This window comes from Enhydra lutris, unplaced genomic scaffold, assembly GCF_002288905.1.
Source record: "Enhydra lutris kenyoni isolate GAN:26980312 unplaced genomic scaffold, ASM228890v2 scaffoldscaffold9, whole genome shotgun sequence".
Classification (NCBI taxonomy): Eukaryota; Metazoa; Chordata; class Mammalia; order Carnivora; family Mustelidae; genus Enhydra; species Enhydra lutris.
The window spans coordinates 18,313,840-18,329,784 of record NW_019154093.1 but is presented as its reverse complement, the minus strand read 5'-3'; the positions used below and the strand labels follow the sequence as shown (position 1 = coordinate 18,329,784).

Genomic DNA, 15,945 nt, shown 5'->3' with positions numbered 1-15,945 from the left:
GCAGCAGGAAGGTCTGGGTAACGGGCTCTGCCATCATACAGATTTGGGTTTGAATCTTGATCCCAAAATTTACTGCTAGTATGTCTTAGGAAAGGTAATTTTGTCCTTCTGATCTGGATTCATGTCTGTAAAGTGGGATTAATAACCTCTAACCTATTTCCATCTCTTAAGGTCATTATGAGGATTAAATAGAGGGTACAGTCCAGGTCCTCAAAAAATATCAGTGCCCCCCCCTTATCTAGTAGAATTTTGGCTAAAATGACTGTCATTTCTCTTTTAAGAATAATAAATTAAAAGATTATAGGAAAGAAAGGCCCAGGGTAGAAAAGAGCAGAGATCTTTGAAAAACGGAAGCTGTCTTCCTTCTCGAAGGTTTTCTGATTCCGAATTTAATTTAATTCAAATTCCTTCTTTTTCCCCTACGTGAGGAAGCTTGTGAGGGTAGCTTCAGAGTGCCATCAAGGGAGGTGACTTGGGGCCCAGCAGGGAGCAGCAGGAAACTTGTCCCCCCCATGCCTGATCTGACACCCAGACTGCCCACCTGCAGTTCAGACTGAGGAGGAAAGGCGGACTTGACCTCGGATCTGTATTGCCCAGGTGGCCCCAGGCAGCGCATCTCACTTCCAGGGCTGCTTATCTTCCCGAGCGTTGTGAGCAGATTTGCAATCCTGAGGTCTGCTGCACAGGGAGGCCAGGTGGATCTGGTTATCTGATAGCAGGCCTGCAGAGATCCGAGTGATCTTGTGAGCGGAAGGAAGGCAAGGCAGAGGACGCCAGCAGGATTGTTACTTACTGGCATTCGTGGGTGGGCTGTATTGCTGCGTTGTTTTGTTTTTGTTTTGTAATGATTGGAAAATGTCAGTAATTGGTGAAGGAAGAAGTGCTGCTGACCGACCTGTCTGTCTGTGTGTGCCCACCGTCTTTTCCAAGCCAGTCTTCAATCGTCTTTGAACAGTGCTTCTTGCCAGTCTGCCGTCAGTCTGGGGGTGTGTGCGGTCTCTCAGACCAGGACCTCTCCCGAGAGGTCTCCTGACCGCATGATGTGGTTGACCTACAGGTCTTGCTGCAGACAAGGACTTTTGGCAGAGCCCTCTCATCACCCTTAGGAAGTAGGCTCATTACCAACTGCCTCCTCTCCTTCCCCACAGAGGCCGTTTCCACCCTCCATAGACTCGTTAGAAACACAACATAAATGGCAATGTCAAAGTCAAAACCCTATTTTTTTTTAAAGGATAACATCAGCAAATGAGGTTTGAGTTGTTAAAGGAGCCAGAAAAGAGAAACACTTCTAGTTCATTGCTAGATCATTCTGAGTCCTTTACATTTAGTGACTCTGCTCTGAAACTTTGAGCGCTAACCTTGTAGGGAGCATTAGATTGTGTTTGTCCTGTGTGCCGTTAGAGTCAGACTAAGGAGGCCGTGGTTTGGTTTGATTTGTGAAAACCACACGTGTTCCGAGCCAGAAGGAACGCAGAGATGAAATCCCTCCTTCCCAGTTCCGTTCACAAGAAGCTGAAGCCAGAGGTGGGAAAGGACCTGTGCAAACACACTCCAGCTGATGGCCAAGCGGGGCTGCTGGCTGCCCCCTCCAGTGGGCCACGGTCTTCAGACTTAGCTGTACACCCGAATTACTTAGGGAACTTTCAACGATCCTAGTCCCTAGGCCCCACCCAGAGTAATAAATCCAAATCCTGGGAATGGGGCCCAGGCACAGGCAATTTTTACAGCTCCAGAGGACCCCCGGGTGTGCCGCTGTGGAGAAGCACTGTGCCGGGACAGCATGCTCACTCGAAAGGGAGAAAGGTCCTTCTGAAGTGCGACAGACAACTGTATACGTTCCTGAGATTCAGTCAGGCTCTCAGTGGCCTCGTTATAACTTGAGTAGAGCTTAGAATCTCCATCCTACAACTTAATAGTCGAGTGACTTTTGGCAACTGGCTTCACCTTTCTCAACCCAGTTTTTCCATCTGAGTTGAAGATAGGGTCTCAATGCCTTCCTTCCAGGGTTGCCATGGAGATTTGAGATCGTGGATATAAAGCACTCAAATAAGGCCTGGTGCCTTATAGGTATTTAGTAAATAAGCATTATTTCCCTCAAACAAAGTTAATGTAGTATTTATGGAATGAGTCCCTTGTAGTTGTGCAGCAGTGTCTTTTAAAGGACAAGAAAAGTTTCCAACTGCCAGCCTGTCCGACGACACAGGTGCTTGTGTTCTTATCCCTTTCAGGTCCATCTGGGAAGCGGGATTTGGGTTGATGAGGAGAAATGGCACCAGCTACAAGTAACCCAAGGAGATTCCAAGTACACAAAGAACTTGGCAGTCATGATTTGGGGAACAGATGTTCTGAAGAACAGAAGCGTCACAGGAGTTGCCACAAAAAAAAAGAAAGATGCGGTTCCTAAGCCACCCCTCTCGCCTCACAAACTAAGCATTGTCAGAGGTAGGTCACTGCAGTACAAACGCAATGACTGAGATGTTGTCCTGTACTCTGTCAGGAAGGTACCAGACACAGTTCAGGTCAGCAAACACTGAAGCCTCTCCATGCCAGGCCCCAGGCCATGTGTGGGACCTAAGAGAACAGGTATGGACCTTGTCCCTGGAGAGCTCACATTTCACAGGGAGATGAGCCATGGACACAAGTACGGTTCCGGGCGCTAGCGTGAGGGGGACTGATGATGTGTTGAGGGAGGTCTCGGGAGGGGAGCAGACCCCTAGCTGGAAAATCAAGAAAGGATTCCTGGGGAAGAGAGTCCCTGTCTTGGGCCTCAGAAGCGATGCTCCTGACCACTAGCCTCTAAGTGTCCAGACGCCATGTTTCAATGAAGAAAGTAGACTCCATCAACATGTACATTTTGAGCAGGCTGCATGCCAAGTTCTAGGGCAGACAGCAAGTATGTCAGATAATTTCAGGTACCGGTGAAGGTGGTGAAGCATCACCTCATGTTACAGTAGGACAAAGAGGGCTGTGTGAGGTGTGGTGGTTGGAGCAGGCCTGCTTGAAGAGGATGGGGCCTGGAGGTAGACGAGGCAGCCCCGTGGAGGTCTGAGGTGTGGTACAACAGGTAGAATACACAGGTGCAAAGGCCAGCACACTTAAGGGATGAGGAAGCTCCAGATGCGCAGAGTCATGAGTGAGGGGAGGGTGAGATCAGGGAGGTGAGTGAGAGCAAGTCTTGAGGGCCGAGAAGGCCACATGAAACAGCTTGAATCTGTGGAGTTCCAATAACACATGACTCCCAGGAGAAGGGTGGTGGGGTCTGCATATCGTGGAGTGACCAAATGGGAGATCAGTTAGGACACTCCTGCTGTGATCTCAGATAGAGATGATGGTGCCATGGACCTCGGTTATAGCAGTGGAAATGGGGAAAAATGGCCAGATGTCGGGTATGTTTTGGAGGTCAGGGTAGAGCAGGACTCAGCGAGATTTAGCAGGCTGAGGTTGGAGCCATAGGGTTCAAGCCCATGCTGCTGTGATCTGGTGTGAGGCTTGTTCTGCTCTAACACAGCTGCCTTTGCCTGGCTGACTCATGACTAATTGATTTAGGCAGCCACTTATTTTCAGACAGTCAGGTTACCTTTAGTCTGCCTGCTGTCTGGAATGGTGGGTCCGGAGCTGGGAGGTTGCCATGAGAAACAGGCCTTCCTGGGGATGCAGTCCTGCCCCGCTAGATAGGTGACCGACCTCTGATTCTATTGTACTGGTTGGAAGGTGACTCAGCAGGTCCCAGATGTCTCCCAGTGACTGGCTGGCCCACCACGGTCACGTTGTGGGTCTAAAATCATCTGCCGCGTGTCTGCCTCAGGCATGAGTCTGACCTTCTCTGATTCATCTCCACGTCCTCGTTGCCTGGCACAGGGCCTGGCACACAGTAGGAGCTCAGTAAATGCAGTTGGAACAAATGAAACACTGAGAGCAGCAAGCTGGTCCCCTGATTGACCCTTGGTATGATTTCTTGTCAGTCACTTCCCCTCCGAGTCTGAGTTTCCTCAGCTGAAAACTTCCCTCCTCAGACAACTAAAAGGATAGGATTATAGCTTAGAAAGAGTTATGTTCCAACTATGAAGAAAGTTACCATTCTTTGTTGACAAGTGTGCTGCCTCCGTGGAGCTGACGTGAGCCCGTGATGATCATGTCATTGAAGCTCACTGTCTTTCAGTGCTTCTCAGCTTGCGGGCTCTCTCCTGTCCACTCCTGGAGCAGGGTGATGGCAGGTTGAAACAGGAACCAGGTATCGAAAGCCTGGGTTCGAGCCCCAGCTCTGCTTTGGTTTAGCTGTGAGCTTACCCTGGTTCGTACTATATTCTCTTTTCTTTCCCCCAGCCTAGTGTCGTTCCAGCACCGAGTGGATGCTTGGTGTCTCCCATCTGTAAAGATCGCCGTCCTTGTTCTGGCTACCCAGTGGCCCACCTAGACATTTTGAATGTTCTTTAAACCCCATTCAGATGATGTCCTGTGCAGCTGATTGGGCCCCCAGAGCTATAGAACAATCTATAGGCGGCTCAGTTGTGTGGCCAGGGGCCATCCCATACTCACAGACTTCCGCCCCACCTGTCACGCCCCCCCCGCCACGCCCCCCAGGTTTTCCTCACTGAGCCATGCCCCCCATCCCCCCAACCAAGGAATTTTTAAACCTTCTCTGCTTTTCCTAACATGATAGTCCACATCTCACTCTTTCTCAAAAGATGGCCATGCCTCTTCCTTCATAGAGAAAAGAAAAGGAACTCCCACAGCTCTGAAGTGCAGACTTCACTGTAGACTTAACTGTACCCTCTGTTCTTCTGCCTCATGGCCCAAAAGAAGAGTTTCCTTCTCTTATTTGGGTCTGTCCTGTCTCTCCATCTGGATCCCAGCCCCGCTGCCTTCCTAAGTACCTCATTCTTCCAATTATGCTCCTGCACTCCTGCTTCCTTCCCAGCATCATTTAAATAGACTTTGACTCTTCATTTCTCATGAAAACAAATAAAACACTCCCTAGAGGCCACTCCTACTACCTAGCTGCTGCCATGTCTCTCTTTTTCTTTTCACATCCAGATTTCTTGAAAGGGTTGTCTACACTCGCTGCCTATGTTCACTTGTAATGCCCCTGCTGTCTGGTGTCCACTCCCAGCCCTCTGCTATGTCTGTTCCTGCCTCATTTCCCACAGACTTCCTCCTTTCCAAGTCCAGGGCATGTGTTTCACCTCCTCCCCAGATTGTCTGACATGACCACTCCTTCCTTACAGTGAAACCCTCCCCCAAGCTCCATTTCCTCCTGCTTCCCTGGCTTCTCATCCCTCTCGTGGGCTCCTCTTCTGCTGCCCTGGCATCTGTCCCCACAGCGTCCTCTCTCTCCACTAGCTCCCAGCTGGTCTCACTTTGCGCTGTGTCCATGGCCCTCTGTGTGCCCATGGCCTGGGCTGAAATCCACACTACTCGTCCTGGTGCACATCTGCTGACCTGGCCTCTGGGGACCCCTCTGTCCTCCCATTTCCCACCATGCTCCAACCACAGGGGCCTCTTTCCTCTTCCTTCACTGCCTGCCCTGCACACCCTGCCTCCTTCTGCTTCTCCAGCGAGGCCTTCCCCAACAGCCCAGTCTTCAGGAACCTTTCTGTTGCTCTCCCCACATAAAGTCTGTGCATAACATTTCTTGTTTGTTCCTGCACTGGGTAATCGTCTTTCCCCCCTGCCCAGTGGAACAGAAGCTTTGTGAGCATCTGGTTCAGGGAAGACAGGTAGTGAGTGCTCCGTAAACATTTGCTAACTCAGTGGATGACGCTCGCAGATCTCTCTTTGGCTCAGTCCACACTTCTGAGTTCCCAAGCCGCATATCCAGGTGCCCACGGCCTTCCCCTCACCAATGCCCACGTAGATGCTCCCTCCCTGCTCTCTTCTTTCTCCTCCCTTCAGAGCCTTGGTCCCCTCCTGCTCCCCTGTCTTGGTGAAGGGCGCTGCCAGCCAGGGGCCCAGAGATGTGTCACGCTTACCCCCTCCACATGCCTCGTTCCGTCTGTTCTGCCCCCAGATACATCTTAAACCACCCACTCCTCTCCCTGCCCCACTGCACCTTTCGTAGTCAGGCCATCATTCCCCCCCTACACGACTCCAGCAGCTTCCAGACTCCTGTCCCCATTATGTAACCAGAGTGATTGTTCAGAAACCAAACATGATCCTGTTTCCACCACCCCGTCACAGCCAGTCCATGGTGCCCATTATTAAAAGGTAAGCTTCTTAATGTGTCACGAAAGCACCTTTAGAACCTGGCCCCCAGCCCACGCTCCAGCTTTATTTTTCAGCAGTCTATCCCTAGAGTTCTTGTCCTCGTGAACTATTGTACTCTCTGAACAAACCTTGCACAAGTTAGGGAATTTGTAAATGCCATTCCTGGTGCCTGGACCGCAGGTCATGCTCCCCACCCTGCATCTGTGCCGCCTTGCCTGGCTAGCTGCCGCTAACCCCTCTCCCCGCCCCAGATATGCTTAGGAGAACCTTCCTTCAGGAAGCCTTCCCTCACCTCTCAGGGTGGGTGGACAATTCGGCTACATGTCCCACAGCCCTTTGTGCCCTCCTCTATTCTCTTTTTACTGTATCTTTGCCTCCCAGAGACCTGCTCTACCCACAACCCCTTAGAGCCCAGAAACAATTGCCGTGCAAGTGAATGAGAAGGAAGAATGACCCAAGGCCACTCAGCTGGTTAGGTGAGAGCTGGGTAGAACTAGGCTTTCAGACTTCCTTGTCTCCAGAGGTTTCTTGTGCTACCAGTGTTAGTTCTTTCTTTACTACAACCAGGCAGGTTTGAAGTCTGTCTCCTATCCCACCATACACTCACCATTTTTAGCCTAATTCTTTGAGCTCCTCCAGACTGCACTGGACTGGTTCTTCCCATGCAATCTCTTTGTGGATTGAGATTGCTTCCGTTAATTTGATGTTTACCACATTTAGTCTTGTTTGCCATATAAAAATGATAATCCCTGATGCTCACGAGGATTTTTTCATCTCTTTGATTTTAAAGTTGTTCCATAAGGCAGCGGGATGGGTGAACACTGACACCGTTTTAGAACAAGGGAAGCAGGATGGCTGTAGGAGAGTCTTTAATGATAAACTCCAGAATGACAGTTAAACCTTATTAAGGTCAAATGACCTTTTGCAGAGTGTCTGAGCTTTCTAAATGAGCCACAGCATTGAGTTCTGGTTAATTTTTATAACTTTTTTAATAGGACACCTTAGCGCTGTTATAAACCTTGTTAATTAAGCAATAATCTCAAATGCTCCCTCGCAGAGGGAGACATTCCCGGCAAGTGCAGGTGATTAATATTTAGAGTCTAACAAAGACTTTTAATCAACCTGAGGGGCCGTGCAGTGCTCCTGCCCCCAGGACACGAGAACGGTTGGGATTCTGAGGAGGATTCCTGTAAACCTTTCTCCATTCACCCCTTTCTCTTCCTGCCTCTTCTGTGACCCCTGTGAGGGCTCCGAGGGCCATCACATTCACCCTCCTTCTCTCCCTTCTCTCTCCTCAGCCTCTTTCCCACCTTTCTGGCTTCCAGACAGCTAAAGAGGTAGCACTGGAAGAATCTTCTTGGATTATGGGGTTTGCCATCCTGCTTTCACAGATGGTAAACTTGAGACCCAGAGGGGTTGGTTCCCGCTTAGAGGTTGCGCAACAACTAGGGCAAGAGCCAGAGTCAAACCCCTGAACTTCGAAGTGGTTCTCAGCACGAGTTGCCTCCCTCACTTGATTCAGGTTCCAGCAAAGTCGCTGTTAATGTCTGCTTCCTCCTGACCCAGGGCTGGAGATAGAATGTCCGGGCCTTCCTGTCTATGGGGGAGACACTGGTCACAGTTTTATTAGACTGCAGTCAGTGCTTTGAGAGAGTGAGCTAGCGGGAGCCCAGAGGCTGTCAGCAGAGTGGGGTCTCCCAGCTCAGTCTGGGATGTCCCAGGAAGGCTGAATCTGGAAGGATGAGTAAAGTTTTAGGGCACCAAAGGTCGGAGCCAGGCTAATCAGGGAAAAGATGATCACAGGCGCTGATTTGTGGGATAGCCTGGAGCGGGAGAGAATTGCAGGTGGACCCAGCAGAAGGCAGGACTGGAGCGAGACGGGGCCTCCAACCTTCTTGTCTCAGTCCCTGTGGAAAGTCCAAGACAAGATGAAGTGGAGATTAGAGGGCTCCGGAGTGGTCAGGGAACAGTGGAGGTCAACCGAAAGCTTTTAAAGTCTTCTCTGTGCAAACCCCTTCTCAGTGGTGGTGTGTGTGTGGCAGGAGGCCGGGATCCCTGGACACAGAGAACGCCTCCAGTGCTTGCCGCAGCAGTGTGGATGGCACCGGGAAGCAGGCTGGCCACACACCCAGGAAGGGCTTGGCACTGGGGGTGGCAGCCGAGGCCTATGCCTGTACTCACCCCCTTTCTGCAGGCCTCTGACTTCTCTCACGCCAGTGGAGGGTCAGCATGGGGTAGGCCCTGCAGTTCCTCAGAGCATGACATGCTGCATCTCCAGTAGGACTGCCTGTTGTGGGCTGGGCTGGTAGACAAGATTTTGTTTATCTTCCATTGCCATTCTGTAAGAGTGGGTCGTGGTTCCTGTCTCAGAGGTCAGGAAGCGCAAATTCAAAGTAGTTAAAATTCTTGCCCACAATTATGTACCCCAGTGCCACATTCCCCATGCACTCCTCCAGTCCCCTCACATCCCCTCAGGTTTCCCTGAGAAAGCAGTCACTCATTCACTTCACATAAATTCGCTTAACCTTGCCCCTCTGCAAGCACTGTGCTTGGCCCCGGGAACGAGCAGTTGTGGTGCATAAGAGACTTGTAACAGCCCCGCGGAGGTGTAACACTACGGTTTGAGGAAGGCTTGCAAAATGTTGATCTCCTATGCTCCATCACAGCCTTAAAAAAGATAACCTGTGGCTTGTCATCCTTGGTTATGAGGTGAGGAATCTAGGGCAGTGATTTGCCTCAGGTGCCCAGGCTAGGAAGTGGACTGAAGTCAGGCTCGTCAGACCGCGTCGGAGGCTTGTTCTTGGCTTCATCACACTGCAAATGTCAGACTCCGTAAGAGTGGCCATCCTCAGCCTCAGTACTAATGACCACAATGAGATGCCACTTCGCACCCACCAGGTGGTCAGAACCTTAATAACCTCACAGTGTCAGGTGCTTTTGAAGATACAGGGCAACCCGCACTTGCATATGCTACTGTTAGGGGCAGCGCAACCACTTTGGAAAGCAGTTCACCGGGTACCACCTAGCAAAGCTGAGCATGCACACGCCCTAGCATTCGGCAGCTCCGCACGGAGGCCCGTGCTGGGGATCCGCCTGCGTGAGCGCTCCACGAGACACACGCTGGGGTGTTCGTGATCGCAGAACACTGGAAACCATCCAGGTCTCCACTGACCATAAAATGGATCAGCAAATGGTGGAGTAGTCCTTTCAAGAGCATACTGCCCTCCAGTGAAAATGAATGAGCTGCAGCTTCCCACTTCCACTCGGGTAAATCACGAAATGTTGAGTGAAAAACAAAGTCAGAAAGATATTTGAGGTGTGGATACCCTTGTAAAACAATTAGGAAACAGGGAGGAGTAAACAATATCTTATTTAGGAACATATACACATGTGATAAGATAAGAAGAAAAGAACAAATCCGGAAGAGTGCTTCCCTCTGGGGAGGTTGGGCTTGGGAGGGGACCCCAGGGGACCAATGATGTCTTATTAAGCTGGGTGGTAGGCACACGGATGTTGTATCCTAATTTTTAAAGGATAAACTTACAGTTTCTATCTATTCTTTTCTAAGTACACTTGTGATGAAAATTTTAAAATACAGCTCTGCCAGACACGAGAATTGGTGTTTGGGAGGGATGTCAGGAGGCCCATTTTCTTTTTGCCCCCTTAAAAGATTGTACTCCAATCCACCATTAATCCTTGGCTGTCTTGTTTCTTTCCTCTGTCTAGAGTGTTTGTATGACAGAATAGCACAAGAAACTGTGGATGAAACTGAAATTGCACAGAGACTCTCCAAAGTCAACAAGTACATCTGTGAAAAAATCATGGATATCAATAAATCCTGTAAAAATGAAGAACGAAGGGAAGCAAAATACAATTTGCAATAAACTTTGGATTTTTCATAAAGCCTTATCGTTTTTCCTTGCGTGGCTTGTGATTTGCGGGCGATGGTGCTGTCCAGATCAGACCCCACTGTGCGTGGTGGGATGTGGGCAGGGAGCCAGCAGGTTTCCAGGGTCATCGACTTGCCCTGAACTTGGACTCCCCATTCCAAAGAATTCAGACGGATTTGCTGAGACTCAGGCAGCAACATGGCGCCAGCATCATTCTGGGGATGGGGAAAGTGCTGTCTTTTCGGAGGGGGATAAAGTGTCTCTGAGTTGCCTATCACTTGACTGAGAATTTGAACTAATATTTTTACCATTCAAGGACTTCTATCTCTGTTCCTCTATTTTGTTCTATAATAAAGCTTCATTAATTCTTTGATGTAGACAATCATTATCCTCATTTATTTAAGGATATCAAGTGTACAGAGGAGGTGACCAGTGTCCTTTGAGGGGCGGAACATTCAGGCTGAAAGCAAGAAAATTCATAAGGGGTGTGGTTGCTGTCTGCAGATCCGAAGGGCTGTCTCGAAACCAAATTACTTTCTCATACTTCAAAGGACAGATCTAAGACCAGACGCCCTTTTCACTCAAGATGATCTGAGATCCAGCTTCCTTGATAAGTTGAATCCATCTCTGTAAAAGGGCGTAGGGGGCGGTAATGTGAGAAGTGGTCCGACGTTACCTTCAGGAAGTAGGGGGCAATGTCACCCTGTGTCAGTTCGTTTATCCTTTTATATCTCAAATGATCTTTCAAGTTACATAATTTTTATCTCACTCAGCAACTGCTTCACTAAGGTGCCTGGTGCACAATCTGGCAAACCACATTCGATCTTCCTGTTGATTTGCACTTTCTGTAATGCCTGTGAAGTCAGCATGGTGTATTGGAAATGGCAAGGGCTTGGGGCTGAGCGCCTGGGTTCCATGCCTGGCTTCCCTGCTTGCTTTGGGCTTAACCTAATCTCTTGAGTTTCCGTTTTCTGTTCCATAAAAAGGAGATGATATCTACCTTACAGAGTTGCTATAAGAATTCTTTACGTATATATGAAGTGTTCAATAAATGTTGCCAATTATTATTTTCTTCATTTCTGGTTATTGGCTTTTAGGCATTGGTTGGAAAACTTGGGCCTCCGTTTTCTCTAATGCTTGATCCACCAGACCACTGAAGATCTATAAGCCAAAGGTCACCGTCACTGGGTTAAGTAGGGGAAGTGGCTACGTCTTTGACGACTTTTATTTTAGTAAATAAAAGAATCCTTTGTAATGTGAAATATTGTATGCTTGATAACAGAATGTGTAGATGTGAATTTCCTTTTATGGCATTTCCCCAACTTTCCACAAACTAGCAGTGCGATCTTGGGCTGGCTGCTTAACTTCTCAGAGTCCTTATCAATATAATGAGGAAAATAATGTCTACCTCACAGGCTGTATGGATAATTAAATAATAACATAATATATGTCAGGACTTTTGTAAGTGTTTAACACAGTTTAACTCGTTTCATGAGTAAAGTTTGTGACACTTGGTAGCAGTGTTTGATTAATTCATGCTATTAAAATGGGTTCATTTCAACGGTGTGGGCATGAGTAGTGCGGAATGCATGAAAGACTGGGGAAAAACTACGCATTATTCTTGAGCTCATCGCTTCTTCTCCCTAACCACAGCGGAGACACAGACACCCAGAAGCTCTGTGAATTTCCCTTCAAAGACTATTACCTTATGGTACCCACTTTATAGGTGCTTTTAGGTTGGTGGGGGAAATAGTTGTGGAAATACATTTTAAAACGTTATAAGAGATTTGAAAGTGCTTTGTGTAATGTATATTGCCTATAGTAGGGACAGACCAGGGTGTGAAAGATTCTGGGATCTGCATTCAAATCCTGACTTTACCCCTAATGGCAAGGTCTTTTGGGCTCTCTGGGGCTCATTTCTTTTAAAGTGGAGATAATGATCCCTAACTCAGGGTTGTTGTGAAGAGTACTCCAGGTAATATCTGGGAAAAGGACTCTGCAAATCTCAAAGAACCACACAGATGTTAGTTACTTTTAGCTTAGAAGGCAGAATAAAGTCAAAAGTGGGTGTGACAAGGAAGGACACAGAGCCAATTCTGATGGGAAATCAGGAGAGGTTCATACCCTACTTAGACTGAAAGGGTTTTGAGCCTCTCTTGTGTACCCAGTGCCCTGTTACTGTCATACAGGGGCAGGACCATCATTCCTGTACCTGCACAAGTGAAGAAACAGGCTCAAAAAAAAAAAAAAAAAAAAAAAAAAAGGCTAAATAGCATGGTGGCCAACGTCTCAGATTTGTCAGCAGTGAAGTCAGGTCAGAATCCAGGTCTGTGCACAAACCCCCTTGTCACCTCCTCCCTGAAAGGTGAGTGGGATGTTAAGGCCTGGGCTGAAACTCTAGGACTGTAATTTCAGGGTATGTTTAGAGAGACCCAACTTCCGTAACCAGTGGAAATCAGTCTCATTAACTGAAGCCATTGAAGGAACTATAGTACCATTTAAAAGGATTCACAGTTTTATTACAGATACATAGACAAAACTCAAATCATTTGGTGTGGTAGAGAGTTTCCAAACATGTCCAATATTAAGAATTTGCTGAGGCTTAAATTACAGACTTCTGGGCTGTGGCTTAGTGAGCTCGAGTCAAGAAGTTTGAGATGGGGCTGGTGCTGTGTATTTGAACACAAGCACCTCTCTTGAGCAGTATCAGTCCAGTTGAAGTCATTTGACGACCTGCTTTACTGGAGGAACAAGAGTGTTTCCTACATAAAAAGACGTGCTCCTTCTCCAGTACCTGAGGATGCCTGAAACAGAGTAAATTTCCTTTTTTTTTCTTTAAAGATTTTATTTATTTATTTGACACACAGAGATCACAAGTAGGCAGAGAGGCAGGCAGAGAGAGAAGAGGAAGCAGGCTCCCCACCGAGCAGAGAGCCTGATGCGGGGCTCGATTCCAGGACCCTGAGATCATGACCTGAGCTGAACGCAGAGGCTTTAACCCACTGAGCCACTCAGGCTCCCCAGTAAATTTCCTTTTGAGTAGCTGAGGCTCCACCCCCAAAGCTTGTTCCGAGTCACTCTTTCCTGATCACGGAGTGCTGAGCCGTTGGACAAGATGCAGGTGACTTTCATTTTAGGCCCCAATGAGCATCCCCTCACTTTCATACTTAGGTTCTTTCTTTTCGATTCCTGTGACAGGCCGATGAGCTGTGGAGGACAGGACAGTCAGGACTCAATTGGCAGAGCCTGGATGGATGGCGTTTGGGCACTGTCTTCACAAGTCCTGGCAACAAGTTCGTGGTTACCAGATGAAACGGAAAGATATGGCTTGTTTTTATTTTCTGGCAAAGGAACGTGTGTGAGTGACCGTTCTGTGCCTGTGCATTTCTTGGGTGCATTTCAAATTATGACTTGCTTTTGTAGTTATAAAGAAATAAAAGCCACTTCATAGAAATTTTTAGAAAAACAGGGGAAAACGTTCCAAATTGGGCTACTACAAGCATTGCGATATATCTCTTGTAGTCTCTTTTTCAAGGCCTGAGTATGTATTTTGCATACCTGTGATCAAAGCCTATTATCAGGTTTGCAGCCTTCCCTTTCCATTTACTATGTTTCCCTGCTGCTCCGTGAAACGTAACCGTCCATTCCAACATCGACCAAGTTGACGGACATCAAGCTATAGTGGAGGAAGCCATCTGCTGGGCTGTGGGGCTAAGATGGAGGGCTGCCAGCTCCTGAGGGAGGCCCGCTGCACGCACGGTCCAGGACAGGAGGCAGGGAGAGCCTGAGTCTAGAGGTCCCCACATTAGAGTTTGTTTCCCAAGTCTCGCACGGACTGCCTCACCTGACCTGAGTTCCGTCCTCTTTCTGAACGCCAGCTTCTTCATTTGCAAAATGGAGGAAATAATGTCCCATCGTGGGGTTGTTAGAAGGACTGAGAATGTAATTAAAGCACCAGGCCGGAGTGGACAAAGGGCCGCCAGGATGAGAGCTGACATTCTTCTCCTCTTCTCTCCCCACAACCATTCAAGTCCTCCCCCAAGTTCCCCGGTCCAGTCTCCAGCCTACTCTGACCTCTTACATGGTGACCTTGGCTTTCACACCTGCCTTTGGCCCTCCAGACAGCTTGTGCTTATCCCACAGCACTTGGTGCTCCTGGGCTTTTCCTTGTGCACAACAAGCAGGCCCCTCCCCGCCTTCTGGCTCCCCTCGCCAACCTCAACCCTAGCCCCACCACCCAGCTGCCCATTTGCCCTTCCTTGTCCTTTAAGTTATTTATAAACAAAACTCAGGGGAAGGTTTTTTGTGTGCACAGTTTTTTTTTTCTTCCTTTATATTTTCTATCATTTTCTTAAGGTCGTTTTACTGGAGTCAAAAGGAATGACATTTTTTTCCTTTATATTTTTAATTTTTTTATAAACATATAGTGTATTTTTATCCCCAGGGGTACAGGTCTGTGAATCACCAGGTTTACACACTTCACAGCACTCACCATAGCATATACCCTCCCCTATGTCCATAACCCCACCACCCTCTCCCAACCCCCCTTCCCCCAGCAACCCCCAGTTTGTTTTGTGAGATTAAGAGTCACTTACAATTTGTCTCCCTCCCGATCCCATCTTGTTTCATTTATTCTTCTCCTACCCCCCAGCCCCCCACGTTGCATCTCCACTTCCTCATATCAGGGAGATCATATGATAGTTGTCTTTCTCCGACTGACTTATTTCACTAAGCATAATACCCTCTAGTTCCATCCACGTCATTGCAAATGGCAAGATTTCATTTCTTTTGATGGCTGCATAGTATTCCATTGTATATATATACCACATCTTCTTTATCCATTCATCCGTTGATGGATATCTAGGTAGGAATGACATTTTTTTTATCAGTCTTGATACATATAATGAGTGTGACCATGTTTTAAATTATTTTGCCGCCTTACTAGGTGAAAACTAGTATGTCATTATATTTTCTTTGATTATTTCTGAGATTGCACATTTCCCCAGAGTTTGGTTTCTTGCTTTCAGAAAACAAAGCCTTAACCTGTGAGCATTTCCAGCAGAATCTATTTCATTTTCATTTTCTGTGTTTAGTTTTCTCTGGACAAATGTGTTTACATTGGGCATATAATTTTTACTTTTATATCTATAAAGAGACACGTCAACAGATACTTTCATCCCTTCTTTTGAAGGAATTGATCAGTTTGTGCCAAACAGCTTCATAGGCTCGTGGAACTTCTGGGTCAAAAGTGCAGTTGGAGGTCCTCTACCCAGATCTCCTATCCACTATAAGCAAATGCCTTTCTAGACCATTCCTGAACACCTCCAGGCACGGGAGTCATCTTCCTACCCAAGAGTCCATCCAGTTATTGCTGTCACCAAGATGTTCTTCTGCTGAGCTAAAAATCTACTTCCCTAAGACTTCTAAGGTCATTCACATTCTCTCTGAAGTCACAAGAACACTTCTCCTCATAGCCCTTTTGCTGAGTTGAAAGTGGCAATTTATGACTCTTCACCAACTAATAAGTAGTTCAAATTCCATTTTACCATTTTCACATGAGGGAGGCTGTCCAGGAAAGAGTGGGGCTTCTGGACTTAGCCCTATGTTCGAATTCTGACCACCACTTCCTAGTATGTGACCTTGAGCAAGTGCTTAACCTCTCTTAGCGTCAGTTTTCTCATTTTTAAAAATGGGAACCTAATACCTACTTGCCAGATGTATGAAGGGCTACATAAGATAATGTGAGTAAAGCAGCAAGCCATTCAAAATCTCTCAAAATCCTAAGACTTTTTTTTTTTTTTTTTTTAAAGATTTTATTTATTGGGGCGCCTGGGTGGCTCAGTGGGTTAAG

At 47.6% G+C, this 15,945-nt stretch overlaps 2 protein-coding genes across 2 annotated transcripts in view; both read left to right on the top strand.

Moving 5' to 3' along the window:
* The window catches only part of LOC111142831 (BEN domain containing 5), a 47,597-nt gene extending 37,126 nt beyond the window's left edge, over nt 1-10,471 (top strand). The window contains 2 exon segments of the mRNA XM_022496155.1: nt 2,229-2,442; nt 9,931-10,471. Coding sequence (XP_022351863.1) covers nt 2,229-2,442; nt 9,931-10,088 — 372 coding nt within the window. The 3' untranslated portion in view covers nt 10,089-10,471.
* LOC111142830 (ATP/GTP binding protein like 4) overlaps nt 1-15,945 on the top strand; it is a 1,494,143-nt gene that overhangs the window by 1,293,875 nt on the left and 184,323 nt on the right. The window lies entirely within an intron of this gene.